At 36.0% G+C, this 21597-nt stretch overlaps 2 protein-coding genes across 5 annotated transcripts; both read left to right on the top strand.

The window, feature by feature from the left end:
* Positions 1–466: 466 nt before the first annotated feature.
* On the top strand, positions 467–4531 carry LOC128995521 (macrophage mannose receptor 1-like). Its single transcript, XM_054420539.1, has 6 exons — positions 467–516; positions 1270–1383; positions 2010–2135; positions 2570–2643; positions 3813–3921; positions 4221–4531. Exons 3-6 carry the CDS (start codon positions 2063–2065, stop codon positions 4529–4531), a joined length of 567 nt encoding a protein of 188 aa, XP_054276514.1. The 5' UTR covers positions 467–516; positions 1270–1383; positions 2010–2062.
* Positions 4532–5266: 735 nt separating this feature from the next.
* On the top strand, positions 5267–19939 carry LOC128994674 (uncharacterized aarF domain-containing protein kinase 5-like). 4 transcript variants are annotated; one of them, XM_054419378.1, is made up of 11 exons: positions 5267–5553; positions 7661–7885; positions 8505–8730; positions 9526–9660; positions 12039–12197; positions 13498–13629; positions 14846–15011; positions 15420–15590; positions 17062–17239; positions 18431–18598; positions 19749–19939. In XM_054419378.1, the coding sequence occupies exons 2-11, from the start codon at positions 7665–7667 to the stop codon at positions 19861–19863; spliced, it is 1671 nt and encodes a 556-aa protein (XP_054275353.1). In that variant the 5' UTR covers positions 5267–5553; positions 7661–7664; the 3' UTR covers positions 19864–19939. The 4 variants fall into 4 exon arrangements, with proteins under 4 accessions (XP_054275353.1, XP_054275352.1, XP_054275351.1 ...); XM_054419377.1 differs by lacking the exon at positions 17062–17239 and adding an exon at positions 16461–16704 and having other exon boundaries at positions 5271–5519; XM_054419376.1 differs by lacking the exon at positions 17062–17239 and adding an exon at positions 16461–16704 and having other exon boundaries at positions 5271–5553.
* Positions 19940–21597: the final 1658 nt, after the last annotated feature.

Raw genomic sequence — 21597 nt, 5'->3', positions numbered from 1 at the left:
AAACTTTCTAATACCCTTACTTTTACATATTTCCAAACTAATGGCATTTTCAGTATAGTTGTTACACTTATTAACTACTAACTAAAAGCACCTATAGTGCTTTCTTAGTAAATTTAAGTTTTTACTTATGAAAGTGAATCAAGTCGTGGATCAATTTTTATCAAAGGGATCTTATCTCTACCTTACTTTAACTTTCTTCTACAAAGTCCTAAAACTGTTCAAATATTAGAACAACTACACTCTTAACCATGATTGCTCATAACAAAAGTTCACGCTTAATTTAAATTCGTGTACACCAACAGTTATTGCCCAGTTTTCCGAAAACTAAAACATTTGCTTGGCAATTTGGCTTCGCTCACGCTTTTATGGGAAATCAAATCTTGATAAGAAATTTAATGGTGTATATGTGATACGTAATATATTGGTTGGTTGTTCGAGCTTACCTCTCTTTTTGAACAATGTTCAAGGTAGTACTTGTACTTCAAGTACTTGTGCTTTCCTTCTGCTCAGTTCGAGGTATTTATGTATTCTAAACTCTCTCACATTCTATTTTGCTAGATTTCATAACAGTGTTAACAATTACAGTACCAAGTGTTGTAGCTCTACCTTAATTATTTTTTTTATATTTAACTGTTCAGGGGCTGTTTTTCTACCCTGGAAATACAAAGACATCATGTATGTATATTGATAGAAATGCAGGTGACCCCTTTCCAGTGCTCACCTAGCAATCAAAAGGTCGCCAGATCAATCCCGAGAGAAATCAGTAGCTTTTTGATGGTTCGAAACTGGACCCAGCCGTCCCTGATGGGCTTTAATAATGATCCTGACTAATGAAACAGCTGATCTTAGTCAGTAACAAAGCTACAGATTATCCCACACTAATCTACACTCATCCTTCATTCATATTTGGGTTAAAATACGCGCCTAGATAGCATCCTCATCTCAATGATTGATACTATTGATTATAATGATATAAGCTGTAACTGTCAACCTCAGGATGAAGATTAAATTAGAGAAATTGAACAAAATAAAACTGAAATACCATTGTATTGTATACTATAGCACCAACTATCACAGAATAAGTTTTTAAAGAAGATCGAACTTCTACAGAAGTGAGTAATGAGAAGCTAATTTGACTATGCTTAATTTGAACCAGAAAATGCCATTTTTGGCCATATAGTTAAGATTTATAGTTGAACATCAATGTTAATGATATAACTGTAACCTACTATAGAAAGTTTTTAGTATAGTTTTATACCCCTGTTCCAGGATGTAGAGAAGATGAGATCCAATGCCCCTCTGGTCATTGTATCCTGGGGAAAGCTTGGTGTGATGGTTATATTGACTGTCCTGGAGGAGAAGATGAACGTGACTGCAATCTAGGTGTGTTTTTGTTTTTATAAAAAAATATGAAATTGATGCAAGAGATAATTTTTTAAAAGCCTTAAGCTGGGTTTTCCAGGCGAGGAAGCAGAGTGCATAGAGCGGAGTCATTTCTTCTCTTGTCTTAGGTAATTTAATGGTGTTCCCAGAAGCGGAAACCGCCAAAAATCTATTCTCAGTGGCACAAATGTTTGTGAATAGAATGTAGTTTATTTTGATGTAACTCTCAAGATGCCACACGATTTGGTGAATTGTGCATGGTTGTATTTTGACCAAGCAAAGCTGCTGCTGTGAAAGATTCGCATCTCTTACTTTTGATCCTGATGGGAGGAGCAAACAAAAAGAGGGCAAACGACATAAAACTGTTCTGACCCGGGAAAGATTGTTGTTAGGTATCAATCGTTAGGAAATCCCCTCATTAGCTGCGTAAATTTGAAAAGACAGTTTTCTAGTTTCCCTCTTAGGAAGATAAATTGAATAAATTTTCTCTGTTGAAAGTAATCAGTGATAACTGAAACTTATAAAATGTTGAAACCCTTATTGTGCTGTGATTGTGAACATTTATTCTTGTTTATCCTTTTCCATACTGTGGTTGATTAGTGATGTCTCGTATTATTCCCACCCAGGACCATGTAGAACAGCAACAGACCAGTTTCAATGCGCGTCTGGCCACTTTATCATGAAGGCTGCTGTATGTGATAGATATCTTGATTGCCCTGGAGGTGATGATGAAAAGGACTGTCATTATAAAGGTATGTTTGGTTTTGGTAACCCTAAAAATATTTTTGTTTAAAACACCTCCCCTTACAATACAGAGTTTCTTCTCATGACATACAAGAACTTTCTTGGAAAACTAGTTGAAATACCTGCTTCTAAGTAAGCCAATTTTTTTATTTTTTTATTTTAGGAGGATGAGAAAAATTGGGTTTTTCAGAAGGTTGTCACTTTTTAACATTAAAGAATTACCTACGCAGAAACGAGTACAAACATTTTTTTTCATTCAACGTGATTCGGATGCTACATTGAAAAATTTATCTTCCTATTAGCACATTGATTAAATTAAAATTTTTTGCTATAAACCATATTTCTGCTATGCATGAAGGTTATCTTTAACATTCAAGATTTCAAAGTACTGAGGCCTTTATTGCTCTAAAGATGTTTGTTATTGTATGTACATTTGTTATAGTTGTGAATGTTTCAAGAATAATTTCCTGCAAGCAGACAGTGAAGACATTTTCCTTCAGTCAACCTCTCAAAAAGGTAGGTCTAACCTTTATTCAAACCACTCACCACAATATATTTTTTTTTTTACAGCATTTATTTCTGGTTCAATGTAGACATTATACACAGAAGTGTTAACAAAATTAAAAAGAAATTAACTATAATAACATCGTGGGTTCGCCCAAACCTGGTACACCCTGTAACATAATTAATTTAGAGAATAATTTAATCGTCTTTAGGCTTCATTCATCCAATAGATCTTGAGGGAGCCTTCGACGTAGCCTCCTGTTCTCAGTTGCTTCACCAAGATGAAAAGTTAATGCACCAGGAACATCGTTTAAAGATTTTAGAAATTTTGAGGTGGTTTTTTTCAATAAAGGCCGAGATAGACTCCACTCCTAGTTCTTCATGTATATGCCTGTTTCTAACAAACCAGGGAGCATTCACCGCTATTCTTAGAATTTTGTTTTGAATCACTTGAATTTTGAAGAGTTTGTTTTTTGATATAGCTAATCCCCAGATAGGAGATGCATATGTAATCAAGGGCCGAATTATTGATTTGTAGATTAGAACTGTACAAGCTGGCTTCAGAGTAGATTTCCTATACTCACCACAATATAAGTTGCAAGTCCGTAGACTAGTGTATAGTCTCTTCAGCTGAGAAGCTTTTTCAGCTGATTTGATTGGCATTTAAATCAGGTACTGGGATTTACTGACTTTACTGAAGCAATCAGATTTATGGTATAAACATAAATTTACTGAGAGTAATTGTATAGAATTATCATCTATACTGTATGTTCTGACTGAGTAATCCGATATTGTTTTGCACCACACAGAGCCTGAAGTAGATGAAACATTCAATGGTGCACTTAAGTGACTAGCCGCTGGTGTCTAGCACTAATGCCTTTCTAACCCCCCTTGCCATCATTTACTACTAACTACTACACTCATGCAAGAGGAAGACCTTTGTACACGTGATAGGAACTTGCTGCCAACTTGTGCACTATTCTCGCCACTCTGGCTCTTCCTTGCTCGTCACAAGTAGGCCTACGGTATGTTTCCGGCAAAACATAGCCTACTAGAGCTGACAGAGCACGGTCGCCCCACAAGCAAGTTTCCTCTGTGACTAGGAGTAACATGATGTTAAGATTGATGCAAAATATTGAAACAGTATTAAGACAGAAATTGTGTTTACATTGGTTTTTCAGGTGACTTGGAATGCTGCTAAAAAATATTGTGAAAGTAAAGGGAGGAAAATGGCCACTTTAAAAAATCAGAATGAACAGGATCAAATTGAACGATTAATGATTACAAATGGTAAGTTATACAGATTAGGTTGTGGCGATTCAAAATAGTTTGTCTCCTTCATCCTTCATGGCACTTTAAATTAAGCAAAAAAAAATGTTTTGAATACCTCCCTATATTAAATAGAGATGAGAGGTATAAATAAGAAGATTGAAGATTGGCAAAATTAAATTTGCCAATGTCTCCCCATTAAGTAAAGATTTATATACAAAGTAGTGTTGACCTTCATCTGTAGTGTTCTACTAACACTTGTTCAGAGAAACCATTTTTCAATCAACAAACTAATTCTATTTGGAAACATTGATTTTCAGGTTTGGCAAATGAAAACGTTTGGCTTGGACTTTCAGACATAAAGGAAGAAGGATTTTTTAAATGGGAAGATGAAACAGACCTGAAGTACACAAAATTTGAAAACTGGAAACCAGGGGAGCCAAACGATTTTCATTACTGGAGAAAAAATCCATTAAACCTTGAGCATTGTGTGCAAGCCAATGGGAAGGACAATTTTTGGCCGGGAAGTAACAAGTTTCAATGGAATGATATGCCTTGTGATCAGTCAAATAATATCCCTAAGGACCATTTAAGTTACATTCTCTGTGAAAATATAGAATGTGCCAAGTAAACTCATATACATGATTAAAGTTTTACAATGCATTACCTATGTTGCACTGGACAGGATACATTTGTTTTAGTGTCAATAAGTTCCTCTTGTTCTGTTTTATTTTTAACATTTTTTCTCCAGTCTCTGGTATAAACGATGCATTATTCAGGTCTATACTACTAGGGGTGACGGAGAATCTGCAGTTGACGCGGCAGCCAATAGCAAGACTGGACTAGCGCGACGTTGCAACATCGCCCGTTCACTAATTATTTTGACACTAATAAAAATATACTAAACAGTATTTTTAATCAGCTGGTATTATTAGATTTAGCAACACCGCACTGACCTCATTGGCTCCTTCGAAGTCACGTGGTAAATATGCTCCTCCCATAACTGCAGACTCTCGTGGACCGTACTGTAATGATTTAAGACTATACAATAAAAATTGTGTTTTTAAATATACCAACAACACTAACACCTAACTTACCTGGCCCTGTCCTGTCCATAATATATATACAATCATCTTTATATCACACCTATATTCCACCTTCCAAATTGCACTGACCAAGTGAACGAGGAATGGAATGATAAACTGTGGTGTACGGCGAAGCTTCATGTGTATGGCTCCACCGCCGAGCCATAGTGAAAGTACGGCAACGAAAGAGGGAGCAGACGACATCAAAAAAGTGTAAATATGTCATTCGTCTCTGAAGTGAAATGAGTATCGAGTGAACTTCAACTTAGTGAAATCGAATCGCACTTGAAACTAAGGTTAAGGCCATGTTTACATTAATTTTAGAAATTCGTGCCATTTCTTTTTTTTATTATTAAAATGAATCGTTAGCGAATTATCTTGTCACCCAACAGTGTTATTTCTCTATTACCAGCCTTCTTGAAGTTTATTCAGTATGATGTTTATCATTAGTGAAGCATTTTTGGGAGAAGTTCAAAAGAAAGTTTGCTTGAATAGCCTGTCTCCAAGTTTCTAATTATTCACAGTACTGTTCTGGTAAATCGGAAAATACAAGTTCATTTTATCCTCGGTAAGTTCATTATAGTAAACCTAACATTCTAATCCTTCTAATTTGCATGGTTTATATTACATTAAGTTAGGCTAACAATAATTGCTAAGTCAAAAACTAAGAGGTTAAAAAATATTTTGTCATTATGTAATCCATTCTCGAATTAAAATGTAGGCCTAGTTATACAGGTATTGAAGTATAAGTTATAAGGTACAGTAGGCCTACTGTATTCATTAAATGATTGACCACTAACAAAAAAATTTGCAATAGGACCTAGCCTAGGTTGTGTAAAGGCATAACTTAACCTGCCGGTTAGAACTCATACATAATTAAAGGTAGTTTATAAATCGTCAGAGATGTTTCCTACAGTTTACCTGATAGCCCTCTAAACAACATTGTTTTTGTAAGTTAAAAAATAAAATAAAAAATTAAAAATTACCTAACTTATGTCTTGAAATTGCTAGCAGTGTCGTTAAGATCCATATTTACCTGAAAGCACGTCATTTTACTCAACCGCCTTTATTAGGCCTTAATTTCAAATGTAAAGTAAAGACTCGAAAAGCATTAGGCCTATTTTATTTTATAATAAATTAGTTTGGGTCCCACCATAGAGAAGTGAGGTACAGATGAAACTTGCTTATGGGACAACCCTGAGCTTTCAGCTCTATTATGGTACAAGAAATACAGTGGCTGCGAGCTAGGGGGCCCGTAAGCCCTGACAGGGATTTGTCAGGAAATTTTACCAGGACACGGGCCCGCGATTGTGCGACAGGCTCAGCCACACGGGCCCCAACCTACCATAAAAATATTTATATGAGAATTAAGTTACCATATGTTTTTTATGACAAAAATTTGTTAAAACCAGTAAGGGCACTAGAGCAAGTAGCTTACAACAGCTCAACTGACACTATTAATTGACCGATCGATATATTCTTTACCAACCTAAGTAAAAAATTGTCTTCAGTCATGCAAGTTGCATCAACTGTCCTTGTTGACTGTGTGAAGGCGCCATAATAGGGCTGTATTTAGAACCAATATGGCCCCCGGCCTAGGAGGATAAAACATTAATGTTTTCCTCCTAGCCCCCGGCGGGTCACACCACAAAGGGCCCTCTCCCTCTATAATGATTAAACTAAATGAACTTGATAATTTTGTACGTTCAAATCGGCGATTGAACCTAGGTGGCTAGTGCACTAGCTAAATAAATAATCCCATTCTTTCATTGATGCTAATGAAAGATTTTCATTTAATTTAATTTCTTACTATTAGGAGGCTGCACTTTGGATTTGTATACTTCGTAGGCTTGCCGTTTACTTGGATTGCCTAATAGCAGGTATTTGAACCTTTTTTAATATTATTTGGCAATCCGGAGGCTAACGTCCACAATAAAAGTAAAAGCTTTTTCTCTGCAAGGATCACGCTCACGAAATTGAAAGATTAAGCCTACGCTTTTGCCGCTATCGCGGATATCGACGAGAACATTTCCCCGCGAGTGTCGATGACAATGTCTCTGCGGCCGCAGGAGATATTCAAAATTTTGCCGCAATTGGGGAAGACAATAATGACGTTTCATTTTCCTCGAGACCAAAACATCTAAGATTAAGTGTAGTCCTACTCCCGGTACTGAAATTAAATTAAATGATGCAATGAAATTAAATTAAATTTATTCGTCTATACTGAATGTTTTCTCTGTACCTTAAGTCTCAGTGGTCCCATAATGTAGACCTACCAACTATTTAGCTAAGCCTAAACAATAATTTAACAATTGGGTAAACGATTTATATAGGCCTAGAATATCATATGCTATGAGATTAGGTCTGGCTATTTTGTCAAGATAATAGTGCTCCTATTGGCCTAGTCCGTTTCTTATTTTCACTTTCCGGTACGTTTAAAACTCATACATAAATTCTTTTGGTAGCTTTTGGGCCTAGTTACGTTAGCTAATCTAGTTTTATAGGTACGTTGTTAAAATAGTGTAAAGGTTAAATCAGTTTATTGTTATTTTTGTTTGTAGCCATTAAGTTACCGGTAGTTTGAATTGACATGCAGCATTGTCATGTAACAATACCAAAGTAAATTTTTGAACATAAAATATATGTGTTATAGCTTATTTTATGTGTAATTCCAGCAATATGGTATCAGGCTTAAAGCTCGGAAGAAATATTTGTAAGCTCTGCTTGAGAAATTTCCACAAGTCTGTGGAAAATGAGAAGAAGAGTGTTTATAAAAGTCATGTATGGAAGTACGCAGCTGCAGCAACCTTGGCCGCTGGTGGTGCGTACTACTACACTTTAGATACCCAACAGCAAAGGCTCGTCAAAGTTACGGCTGGTGGTGTAGTTAGGTTTGTAAGGTAGGTAGTCAATCTTCATACGGTATTCATAAAAAAATCTGTTTTTTTAGGATAGTGTAAATCTCAGTGTGTACATCGTTAAAAAATGTGGTTTCAAAATGCATTTTTAATAGTGCCCGTACAGTGGTCTTATTTTATCACTCAGTTGTTGGAAAGCAATACTGGTACTAATGAATAACATAGCACAAAGAATAAAATTCAATGCCAGTGTATCACAAATTATAATGAAGACGTAATTTTTTTAGAGGTTGACCTATTCTCTTTTAATCTTCCATTTGTGTAACCACATAGGCCTCAAGCTGTTAAGTGGAACATCTAGCAAAAAATGTGTGAGTCAGCAAAGTGTTTGAGTGAACTGGAACTGATAAAATTTAGTAGTGGACATTGTCGTTGATGAGAACTCACGAACCCATGGGCTCGTAGTCTGTCACTCTACCAACTAAACCAAGGATTCACCTAAATGCTAATGTAAGGATTAATATGAGTGAAGGATGAATGAAACATTCTAAATAATACATAACAAAAACTGTAACGATTTACCTCAGGAATAATCAATATTCCCTATAAGTTTCATGAACTTAATGTTATATTAATTCTTAATTCACATTGCCTCTTGCAGATCATCCAGGATAGGTCTGGTGGTGACGTTAGACTACTGGTGGTCTCTGCTGGGGCTAGAGGAAGGCAGTCAGGAATACGAGGAGGCAATAGATAAAGTACACCAGCGCTCGGCAGACCTCATACTGTCCGGATGTCTCAGCAACGGAGGTCTCTACATCAAGTTGGGGCAAGGTCTAGTCTCCATGGACCATGTGTTGCCGCGTCCGTATATTGTCACACTCAAGGTAAGCGACATGGACTGCCACAAAATGTTCCTACTTTGCTTATAAAACTTGATTTGAACACGCTATGAAATTTTTAAATGTGAAACTAACTTCAGTCTTGTTTAGAGGGAGTGAAACAGACTGCAATATAGTTTCAAGGTTTTTCAACTGGTCGAGCATTAGGTATTTTGGGTTCTACAGTGAAATTCAATTTTATTTTTTACAATAAAAATTGAATTTTTATATTCTGATTCTGACAATAATTATCTACGGTTGCAGGCGACATTGACGATGTCCCGTCATCGCGGGAAATGTTAATAATATAGGTGGCGATTATAGTGTCTCTGTGATTGAGGGAGATGTTCTTGAGGAGATGTTGTTGTTTTGCTGCAACTGCGGCAAAGTACCACCTGGAGTTGGGAACGTTCAGGTTAATTTGGCCTAAGGTTGCAAGACTAGATTACTTACGTCAATAGCTCATTGAATCGTGAAATTCACGATTCAATTAGCTATTGACGTAAGTAATCTAGTCTTCCAATAATATCTACAGCTCAGGGGCTTAACAATTAATTAAAAAAAAAAAAAAAAAACTAAGGTTGCAAGTACCCTAAATCTGGCGCTGATCAAGAAAATGGAAGATTGTATGTTTTCTTATTAAGTGCAGCATTTGCTGATTATATAAATTTACAATGCACTGTACCAGAAAAGCTGGAAGTACAATAACTTAATTTTAATGACAATGAAGCTCATAAGGATTCAACTTTCTCGTAGATGTCATTTATAAAAAATGATTAATAGCTAATGACTGCAATTCAGGCTCTTCAAGACCGATGTCTAACCCGAGGCAAGGATGAGGTACGACAACTGTTTATGGAGGATTTTGGAGTTCCACATACGGACATGTTTGCCACCTTCGATGAAGAACCAATCGCAGCTGCTAGTTTAGCTCAGGTTTGTGCAAAATATTAAACATCTAAGAATTCTAATAATGTAGTCATGTTACCCCACTGCCGGCTCAACCAAATGCACGCATGGCGACGTTGATCTAATTAATGTAAATTAATTTCATTGTGATTTAGCCTCCGGATAACCAATATTTCAATAAAATGGTTTAAATACCTGCATAAAAGTTATCCAAAATGTTGCTCACGGCAACCGGTTTCAATCCACAATAGGGATCTTCATCAGGCCAATCAGGATTTCAAAACATTTTTTATCTTCTTGTGAAGGTCGTCAAAAGGCGTTAAAAAGATGCACACATAGTCACAAATATGAAACACGGACATTTAACACTAAAGACACGGCCGAAATTTTGACTATACCTTCGCCGGGGATGAGTTGTCGCAATAATTTCGGCCGTGTCTTTAGTGTTAAATGTCCGTGTTTCGTGTTTGTGACTATGTGTGCATGTTTTTTACACCTTTTGACGACCTTCACAAGAAGATAAAAAATGTTTTGACATCCTGATTGGCCTGATGAAGATCCCTATTGTGGATTGAAACCGGTTGCCGTGAGCAACATTTTGGATAACTTTTATGCAGGTATTTAAACCACTTTATTAAATTAATTTCTTAAATGTGTCCTGTGAACGTGTGTTTTGTGTTTTCAATTTTAAGTGTATGACGAATTGTATAAATGGATGAACCTGATGGTTTGGCAGTTGCCACAAAAGATACAACACAACAACAGACACAATACTTTTGTCTTTTATTAATGTAAATTTTAAATTCCCACGTTATTCTTATGGAGGGTAAGTCAATTGTTGTAGTTTGCTTCTTGATGAACAGATTTCGCTTTAATTTGGAAAATGTATTTATTTTATATGAATATTAACATTTCACAAAAAAAAACACCCCCCAAAAACTTGTACTTGTTAAATCATTATTTAAATCTATATCTATAAAAGAGGAACTATGTATGTATGAATATATATGTGTATATACGTTATGGACTCCGAAACCGCTCGACAGATTGTAATGAAACTTTCAGACATTATTAAGCATCTTTCAAGGATGGTTCGAGTGAAGTTTGGTGCAGATCCGTCAAAAGGGCTCTGCCCCAGAGGGTTTTAAGTGGGCCAATGTCAGACTTTTTGATATAGAATGTTTACAAATAAATATAATTTAAAAGCAGATGTTTACTTTCACCAACTGTTTTGTACGTTTGAATAACTACAACATTCTGTATTAGCATTAGTCATGATTTGAAATAGTGCCACAGTGTTTCTACAGATTGCAGCACAGAAAACTATTTTACTTTTAAATAAGTCCAAATGTATTAAAACCCAATCGCAGCACACCTGTGCACTTAACAACGTTTAAATTCTCCAATGTTAAATATTAAAACATAAAAACCTTTATAAAAGTACTGTATTATAAACAATAAAAGGGATGACTTTTTTAAATGTATGACAACAGCTAATTTGCAACCAAAAGGTGAGTGAGCGTAGCGAACGAACATCAACCTGGAGGCGAGTAAGCGTAGCGAACGAGCTAACCTGAAAACAAGTGAGCGCAGCGAACGATTTCCAACCTGAAGGCGAGTGAGCGTAGCGAACGAACTTCAACCGGGACGTGATTGAGCCATGCGAATACTTATGAAGTTAAACGGGGCAAAGCCCGTGGGTACAGCTAGTAGATAATAAATCTGACATTTTTGGGGAGATATTTTAGAAAATAATCAGGCAAATGTTAATTCGCTTTGTTTTTAGCTTTGATGCAGCTGGGGTATTTCAACTAGCAACACAAATTTTGAAACCAAGAATTTGTGAAGAAATCTCAATTTTGTCGCAATAGATAGGCTAATGATTTTGATTTTGTTCAAATGATAATGATCCACTGTAAATGCCCTAAATTTTATCTTGACCTGTATCTCATGATTTGAAATAGATCTGTCGCCTTTTTTTAATATTTTTTATGATATTTAAGTTTTCATTTGATAGTGTCACCTTTTTGCCAGTTGCGCAAAAAACATTTTGTTTGATCACTGAAAATGTATATTTATTGTGTTGATAATATTATGTATTATGAAAGTGAAAACATACCCTAAATAACTACTTATAGACTGACTAGCTAAGCTACTTTTGGTCAAAAGAGTGTGATTTGGGTGTACTACTTGTCCAAAAGACAAAATGCATATTTTAGCTATTGAAATTAGGGAGGTCGATAGTTTAATACCAAGATCATAACCATTACTGTTGTAGGTGGAACTACAATTCTTATTCTAACTTACAAAGTTCTTTAAGGGTTCACCGAGAAATCCAAATCACTGGGCTATTGAGTGCCTAGTTTACGAAACGTTGCTGCTATTGACAAATTTATTGTCGACAGGTGTTTCGAGCCACTACCCATGAGGGAGCAGTGGTCGCTGTCAAGGCTCAGTACATTGACCTGCAAGACAGATTTGCGGGAGACATAGCCACTGTACAGTTACTGCTCAAGTTCGGAGGCTGGATACATCCCAAGTTTGACTTTGAATGGGTCCTTTTGGTAAGACTTACTTACTTACTTCTTACTTCCGGTGTCCTCGCCACAATCGTTTGATCGGGGAGTCGTCAACTTTCTTCCTTTTTTAGGGTTTTCTGTATTCAGGTTTCTTGTATTTATGTATTTATGTTTTATGTTTTGTGTATGCGTGCTCCTCTATGTATTCTTTTATTGAGTCGTACGGCCTTGCAGTTAGATACAATTTTAATTTTTTTTTCAAAATTGGGTGTGTTTGATTTTAGGTGTTGGGGTAATTGATTGTAGAACATTGATCCAGAGTATGTGGGTGTGTTGTTTGTTTTTTGAAGTCTGTGTTGAGGTATGTCTATGTTTGTTTTACTTCTGGTGTTGTGGTTGTGCTGCGATTGTCTTAGGTTGGGATTGGATCGGATGGTAAGGATTATGGTTTCGCAGATATAGAGTGAGATTAATGTCATTATGTTGAGTTGGATGAAAAGGGGCTTGTGATTGGTTGATTCTTCTGATCTTTTTATTGTTCTGATTGCTTTTTTTTGCAATGTGAAAAGTTTTTCCATATTTTTTTGAGCTGTGGATCCCCAAGCTGCAATTCCGTAGCGTAGATGTGAAGTGAATAATGAATGGTATGCTATGAGGGCTGTTTTTTGGTTGGTTATACTTCTTATTCTTCTTATTACAAATATTGCTGATGCCAGTTTTTTGCAGAGTTGATCAGTATGTTTGTTCCAGTTTAATTTGTTGTCTATTGTGATGCCGAGACTTGCTTGGTTGATGTAAGTTAATAATGAACGTTGAGACTTAAACAATGGAGGTACAATTTTGTCATAGATTTGGGGTAATTGTAAAAAACAACGCAACAATACTGTCCACTGACGTTTCACCCTCAATGCAGTGCCATCGTCGAGGTGACTTATCTTTTGTACAATAGTCGTAGGAAGTCAACCAAACAGTTACGACAACTGTCAACTGTAGCAAGTCACGCAAAGCAAACTAAAAACGCAATCTGTATCAAGGCCGAAATGTCAGTGGACAGTAGTGTTATGTCGTTTTTGACACGGTCTATCCCAGTTAGTGACCATGGAAGCCTAGATCCAGAAAGAAGAATATTAAATAGAATGCAAAACAATATTTGGATAAATGACGTTAATCAAAGAATACTCTCAGACTATACTAATGCTTTTCGCCAAGCAAAGCTCTGTCCTAAGGTACTTTATGATAAAGTGTCAGTAGGCTTATCTTTCTGCCTGACATTGAGTAAAAGAATTAAAATTTTTTTAAATGGGTATGATGACTACTATGAAAATCAACGGAACAATTATTACAGGAACTGAGGGATACCTTGGAGCAGGAGTTGGATTTCCTTCACGAAGGAAAGAACGGAGAACGATGCGCACAAGAGTTGAATCGTTTTCCGTTCATCTACGTTCCAAAAGTGTTTTGGAATCTGAGCAGCAAGGTATGTGGTCCGTGTTTTTCGGTTTGTAAACACTTGTTAACATGATAAACAAGAATTTATTGGTCTGAGAACACATTACAATTAAATGTGTCAGACCTTGTCAATACAATATTAAACTAAGTATAGGCTATCTACAACTACAATGTAGGATAATGGCAACAAAGACTAAGGATGTACATTTTTAGTTTTAATTGCACTGTTTTATGTCATAATTACTGAAACTTAGCAATTTATTATGTATTATGTATTGACGAACCATATTGCACTGTAAAATGTTTAATGGGTAATAAAGATTCTTATTTTTATTATTGATCATGATTACGAACACATCATATTATCCCCTGCAATCGCAGGTTATCTTGATCACTTACCTTTGGCTCGCTGGGGGCTCGGCCCCCAGGCCTCCTTTTTATTTTAAAAAGCTGTAGTAAAAAGTGCTACTGGGGACAGGATGATGTCGGGGATTTTTTTCTGCATTAAAACCCATTTATAACTTGGCTGTAGCAATTTATTTCACAGAGGGTTTGTTTATGGGGAATAACAAACAGGTCATGTGATGTTATAGTTTATTTGTGGGTTAGTGCTCTAATGATTGAAATTAGCTAAGGCACTGTAAAACTAACTTCAGTTTAATTAGTAGAGCAATAAAGTTACAATCTTTGGAGAAAGGGGGAGTGAACAATATTTTAGTTAAAAACCATCTCAAAGTCAAATTTGGCATCTTAACTACCGTGGTGGTGGGAGGTGGTTCGAAGAAATTGGTCGGAATCGGTATGAAAAATGCCCCGCTTCGGGGGCCAACTTCTTTGTTGTGATATTATTCTTATCAAGACACTATTATATGTGTGTCTCTGACGAGGTCTATTGACTATTGTAATCAATGATTATTTAATGACCAATAAATTACTTGATTACTTGAATAAAACGTAATTAGTTAAGTCAACTTTTTAGAATAGAAATGTCATTATTATTATGGTTATAAAGATTCTTATTCTTATTATTGATCATGATTACGGTACCATCATATATTATCCCCTGAAATCGCAGGGTATCATCATCATCACCCACCATTTGTATATAGCGTACAGTCATAAACATCTCTGTAACATACATTTTTCTGGAAAATTTCCTAATCTTTTGAGACCTGGCCATCTTTAGTTGACCTATTTTTGGACAGAAACATGTAAAAATCTTATTTCCTTACTGACAATTTCAGAGGGTACTGACTACGGAGTTTATCGATGGCATCAAGATAAACGAGAAAGAAGCTTTGACCAAGGAGGGGCTTTCATTGGCTGACATCGACTACAAAATGTTCAAAGCGTTCTCCGAGCAAATCTTTCATACAGGTTTTGTCCACGCAGACCCTCATCCTGGCAATGGTAATCATTGTCTTTTATTATAAATTCTTTAAGATTTCAACATGGGGATCATAGGATCATAGATACTCAACAGTCTCATTTTATAAGGGGAGTGAGCTGATCTAATAGTAGAGTGTGGGTCCCCAACGTCCTTGGGTTCAAATTCCACCAAACACGATTGGATTTTAGCTAAGTGATAATGCCGCAACCCTCTCTAAACCTAGCCTGAAGTAATGTGAAAAACAATTCTGGGCTAAAACCTAGAGGAATAATAGTAAAATGAAGACTATAAGAGACTCATTCAACTAACTATTATATTTTATTTTGATTAGTAATAAACTAGCAACAGTTGGTTCATATAGTAGTAAGTCAACTTTAGTATCCTCAGTCATTGGCTGTAGTTGTTCATATCTGTTTTTGTGTTGGTAGTGCTGGTGAGGAAAGGGACAGACGGACGTGCACAGTTGGTGTTACTGGACCATGGACTGTACGAAGTTGTACCTTCGACAATTAGGCATTCACTCTGTAACCTGTGGAAATCCATCATACTCAACGATCATTCCGGCATGCGAAAACACTCTAAAGAACTTGGCGTTGATGGTAACACGACATGTTGAATTATTATAGTCTGTATGATGGAACCTGGACCAGACCAGGCCTTAAACCATTGGCCAGTCCATAGGTAGATGCAGGGTCAGAAGACAGGTTTCATCATACAGACCATATTTTTTAATGTTATCTCTTGGACATGTCATTAAATACTGCCATGTAGGAGCCCAACTGTCCTTGATCATTGGGCATTTAAAAAAGTATCTTGTATTAAAAAAACCTGTTGGTATAGGTTATCCACAAAGCTAGCCAAGGCATCTTACTCCATTCTACATTCATCTTACAGTAATTTCCAGCTTAAAATAGACAACGTAATTTTGCCGTCCTTGTAAAATGATAGAACTCTTTTAGATTTAATTTAAATTATATTGGACATTTGTGAAAAACTACATAGAGAAAAGCGTACAAGCTGGACTGAACAAGCACACTGTTGGATAGGGGTTCTGGTAAATCGTAAAACTCAAGCCCAAACATATTGCTACTTATATGTTTATCTCTGTGTGAAACTTAACTTGATGTTTTTGTTTGATTGATGTCGAGTCTCCTATAGAAATCTTTATGAAATACTAAGACAAAATTTATGAAGTACCGGTTATGTTTTAGGTGCCTTTTTTCATAGCTTAGTTGCATTAGGTTTTTAGTGCAATACACATTATCCATATAACCAAATTTTATTTTTAATTGCTGTAAAATTAACTGCTCAATTTACCTAATTTCTATAAATTGTATTAAATTTGATACATTATACTGCTATTCCTAAGGATTTAAGACTGGTTAACCTAATGTGTATTGCCAGAAGAAGGCCACAAATTTAAAGTTCAAAAATTGAAAAGTTATTACAGCTGTCAGTAATGGTTGCAGATGACAATTACCGGTTGTTTTGTACGGCGTTGGTGCAGCGTTTTGTGGCCAGAGACAAGAACGAAAAGGGGGAGGACATTTTGGACTTGTTCTTCTCACCGAAGGGCATTCGTCTTACAGCCAAAGTGTTCAGGGGTTTACCGGAAGAAGAGAAGGAACGTCTGAGAATTGAGATAATGGCCATCCATGATCGATCAATTGAGATTTTCAAAGCTATTCCGAGCAAGCTTATGCTGGTCACTAGGTACCTTTAGTTTTGTTTAGTGTGTGTTGTTCTTGGCTTAAGGTATTTAGCATGGGACTTTGTTATTAGTACATTTTAGATTTTTATACCCTTTTTATTGCTTTGCTGTTGCGTTACAGTAAAAGAAAAAATAAACAAAGCGACGCTTGTAGGACGAAGGGGCGCAAGTTATAATCTGATATGTACTTACACTTCTTCGTCTTGCAAGTGACGAAAGATTTGTGCAAATAAAAAATATTTTTGTCAGAGCAAAATGTAAGATCCAAAGTAGGTGGACATTGAAGATCCTGAAAGAAATATTTTACCCAAATGGTTTTCACCATCCAACTCAAGAATAACGGGTTAATTTGTTCACAGACTACCTCATGCTTGCTGAGATGGTAACACAAACTCCATTGCGTTTTAACAATTGGCGACTTGGAACTCAATTGTCCCAAAAAGAACTTGAAATTTTAGCTGCGGGCGCTAAACACCATTTTGATATGGTACTCAACGTTTTGAGAGCGATGCCGAACAAAGTGATCCTGGTTATTCGGTGGGTTTTGTTATAATTCAATTTTGTACAATTCCAAATAAATGTAGTTAATGGTGGTGGGTTTTTAGAATTCAATTAGCCTTGAGGTTGTGGTTTTTTCACTTCTAAAATTTGTCTTAAAGAAAAGTTCAGTAAATTATGGGAAATCATTGAATTATTAAAAAAAAAAAAACAGACAAAATTTTTTGTTCATACAATCAGAGAGAATGCAGACATCAATGATTAGTGAATTTTAAAAATATGTTTGTTGATTGAATAGATTATTTGAATTTTACATTTAATAATTAGCCTAGTCTTAAAAAGTAATAAAATATACAAGACAATTTACTACTTTTGAAAATCCTGTCTGTTGCAGAAATTGTGGTGTTGGAGCCATTTTTAGAGGTTTTTCCAGCTTTTCAGTGTTTTTCCCCACCCTGCTTTCTTATTTACTTTGAACATGTCTAACTGTTATAGAATATGGACACCATTGTATTTTCTTAATGAAACTACAATTAAAGAATATTTTGATTTGATTTGAATAAAAGGGTCAGACAGAATTTTAAATATATTGCTGAAAAGTGAAAAGTATAGGGTGTGTAGAATAAGGCTGGCTCTAGTTATTTAGCTAACATATTAGTTTGTAGATATAACACATTGTGAATGCTGCATAAAAGTTTTTAAACTGCTGAAATAAGCCCAAAGCACTTAGGCCTAGTTATAACCTTTACATGCTTTGAAACTCAAGAGCTAAATTGAGCTTTGGTCTAAAATTAATTGGACAATCTCAATTTCAATGAGTTGTGTGCAGAACTTGCTAAAAGTTACTAACAGTAATCTGATTAGGAATTTTATTTTTTATCAAATTTCCTATATAGGAAATAACCTATTAAATTTTATTACTAGGCTATTTTGCTGAAAAATTCACTCTATGAACTTCCTTATAATAAATTATTAGTCTCCTTTAACAATGACTGTGTTAATCTATGTCACAGAATAGAATCCAAAATAGGTATAAGATACAAAATTAATGATTTTAAGTTTTCTAAGCTTTTCAGTTCAACCATTTATTTGCTCATTAACTCCATAATAATGAACCAAGGTGCTAAATAAATACTGGCACCATTAATATCCAGGCCTACTGTTTTTTTTTTTTTCAATATTACCATTCAACTAACATTTTTAAGCTGTTAAACAATGATTTTCTTGCAGGAACATCAACACGATTCGTAGCATTGCAAGAGGTCACGGGGACCCTGTCGATCGTTACACTGTGATGGCAAGAAGCGCGACTCAGGGTGCGTTTGTGTCAGAGACCTCCGGTCTGAGCGGACACTTACGTGGACTGCTGGGGCGACTGCACTTTGAGATCAGACTGTGGTATGTGATGGCGACTGGTTTTTTCCCTATCCTAGGACACCCGGTCGAAACTGTTTTCACATTACTTCAGGCTAGACCTAGAGCCATTACAAAAGGCTCCACTTTGCACCATACATAAAATATTGTATGCCTTTTCTCTTAATTTCTTACCTTACTCTTACTTTGTTGATATTGCTGTCAGTGACAGTGAAAAATATTCTTATGTTTTGTGTATAGTGTAAAGTTTTGTGTACAAGTTCAAGTATGCCTGCTAACCTCACAAAAAATCCTAATAATTAGGTTCTTGTGCTTTCTGTTACATCCTTAACCTCAAATCAATCTTAAGGTTGGATGTAGGATCCTTGTAATGTAATAAATTATCCCTCATTTCATCCCTTTCCCCTGAGGCGCAAAGTGACTCTTTACGACCCTAGCTCAAGTTTCAAGCCAAGGGTTTTTTGCCCCTCTGATGAACTATATTTTTTTGTCATATTACATGATTGAACAAATTAAGTTAGAAAAAAATCCTTTTTTGTACAGATAACCTCTCATAACGACTTTCAACTTGCTTTCAATTTTTCCAATGCAAACAAACAGCGGTTTAGTAAGTAATTCAATGATTTTGTCTATTACAGTTGTTTTAGTGTACATTATAATATCATTATGTCAAACCATTAAAAAGAATGGATCACTAAGATACAACCTATAAATCAATACCTAATTTCAATACATGTGATCGCTTACAAGAGTTTACAACAGCTGACGTTTACGCCCTAGGGACTAAAAAGGCTTTTTACTCTTTTGGGAGGAAAAAAGCTACTGTACACCCGCAACGCTGTATACAAAATGGCTTTTTTTGTGGCTGTATGACAGAAAAATATATGAATTGTATTTAACAATTGCTACTTTTACAGGTGGGACAATGTGAGAATGTTGTTGATTCGGCTGTCATTCAGAACACTACCTAACCTAACCTAATTTCAATACATGTGATCGCTTACAAGAGTTTACAACAGCTGACGTTTACGCCCTAGGGACTAAAAAGGCTTTTTACTCTTTTGGGAGGAAAAAAGCTACTGTACACCCGCAACACTGTATACAAAATGGCTTTTTTTGTGGCTGTATGACAGAAAAATATATGAATTGTATTTAACAATTGCTACTTTTACAGGTGGGACAATGTGAGAATGTTGTTGATTCGGCTGTCATTCAGAACACTACAAGTGGTGGGTCTAGCCCCAGACATGGCTGTCATCATGGATCAGTCCTTTGACAATCCTCATTAATATTATGTACACAACTTGATAGTATTATTTGTTATATATTTTATTGTTGAGTGTATATACACATTTTATTTTATAATATGTTGTTTTTCTATCCCCCCTCCATTTGTAACTAACAATGTACAGTACTAATTACAAAATATCTGTAAGCCTATACCACGAGTATAAGCCACTAAGCTAGGAATTTTTTAGGAACGAATGGTCTTAAGTTAAGTCTCTCTTCATTTAATATATTGTTTTAGGGATTAGAAACCTTTTAACCCTGCATTTCTCCTACCATATAGGCCTTGATTAAGGTATGTGTGGGAAACTATTAAGCTTACGAAGAAGCGAGTATGCATGAGCGTTCATCTACTTTTACATTAGGGGGGTCAGAGTTACTTGCGTACTAGCCCCCAGCAAAGAGAGTGACAAAGGGGCCTCCCCAGAAATATGGTTAAAATATAGGTACCAGAATGTTTCATTTTACACACTCCTTGGTCATGTAAGTGAGTTAATTTTATGTTTTCTCTGCACAATCAACAAAAAATTTATTAACGTGGGGAATTATAGGCCCAGGCCATATTGATGCAAACCGGCATAACAGTGTAGAAATGAACTGTACTGTACTGGATAAATTTCAAGGGACAGGACACTGGGACGGGTATTGGTATTAGAAAGACATCACTGTCTTGGTTTCACATTTCTCCAATCAATTAGAAAGACATCACTGTCTTGGTTTCACATTTCTCCAATGAGCCACCAAGTCCCTATGGATTGAATTTTTAACACTCCTGCACTTATTTTGTAATAACATTTTGTGTTTCTCAATATAATATATCAATCTTAAGGTGGGATGTAGGATCTTCCTAATGTTATATATTATCCCTCATTTCATCCCTTTCCCCCTAGGCGTAAAAAGACTCTTTTCGACCCTAGCTCAAGTTTCAAGTCAGGCCAAGGGGTTTTTGCCCCTCTGCCTCTGATGTTTGATGACCTTATAATAATTGAATTTGATTATTTAAACGGAGATTAAACAAAACATTAGTTTGGATTAATTTTTTTTAGAATGAATAATGAAAAGATGATGTACCTATGGTAATTGGATTGAAAATTAATGGTGGATGTTTGATTGCATAGAGTAGATAATTTTGATGGGAGCAAGTGTGAACTATACATAAACATGTATGGACAGTTATAGAATACCGGTACCTATATGGGCCACCGGAAGACTCCCCCCAAGCAGGTTCCTACGTCATGCATGTTGACATCAGAGATCGGGGGGGGGGGCAGTTTTCCAGTCACGAACACTCAAGTTTCGTTGTCATACAATCACACTGTTCAAAACTAATCTAACCTAAGTAGGTAACCAACCAAACCAAACTTGCTGTAACATTTAAAATTATATATGATATTCCCCACGTGCCTTTTTGTTATCAAACGGAATTACTCAAATTAAAATTACATAGCATCACTTTTTGCTAAGGGGGGGGTTATTCCAGCCTCGGAATTGGCTGGAATTGGAATTGATATTGGTTGTGATATTGGTTAGTTGGCAGATTTCATGACACGTCACGTTTCCCCTTTGGGGGGTGGGGTTCCCGGGGGAGGGGGTAGTATTCCGCATCCTCATACCTACCTATTATATCCATGATAATAGGTACACCTTACACTTTTACACCTTACAGGCGGCCGTGATTATATCGTGTGACAAGAGCTGAGTGGAAGATTGTTGAGTGGGTGGGGCTGAGGGGATAG

The sequence above is a fragment of the Macrosteles quadrilineatus genome, unplaced genomic scaffold, assembly GCF_028750875.1.
Source record: "Macrosteles quadrilineatus isolate MER2022 unplaced genomic scaffold, UCM_ALF_1.0 Scaffold_5__1_contigs__length_97177068, whole genome shotgun sequence".
Classification (NCBI taxonomy): domain Eukaryota; kingdom Metazoa; phylum Arthropoda; class Insecta; order Hemiptera; family Cicadellidae; genus Macrosteles; species Macrosteles quadrilineatus.
Note: the sequence above shows the minus strand (reverse complement) of the source record. Positions and strands in the feature narration are given on the sequence as shown.

Coding starts and splice junctions, on each gene's coding strand:
- LOC128995521 (XM_054420539.1), top strand. CDS start 2,063: ATGAAGGCTGCTGTATGTGATAGATATCTTGATTGCCCTGGAGGTGAT. Junction 2,136..2,569: donor AAAGGACTGTCATTATAAAG/GTATGTTTGGTT, acceptor CATTTGTTATAG/TTGTGAATGTTTCAAGAATA. Junction 3,922..4,220: donor ACGATTAATGATTACAAATG/GTAAGTTATACA, acceptor ATTGATTTTCAG/GTTTGGCAAATGAAAACGTT.
- LOC128994674 (XM_054419377.1), top strand. CDS start 7,665: ATGGTATCAGGCTTAAAGCTCGGAAGAAATATTTGTAAGCTCTGCTTG. Junction 9,661..12,038: donor CAGCTGCTAGTTTAGCTCAG/GTTTGTGCAAAA, acceptor TATTGTCGACAG/GTGTTTCGAGCCACTACCCA. Junction 13,630..14,845: donor TTTGGAATCTGAGCAGCAAG/GTATGTGGTCCG, acceptor TGACAATTTCAG/AGGGTACTGACTACGGAGTT.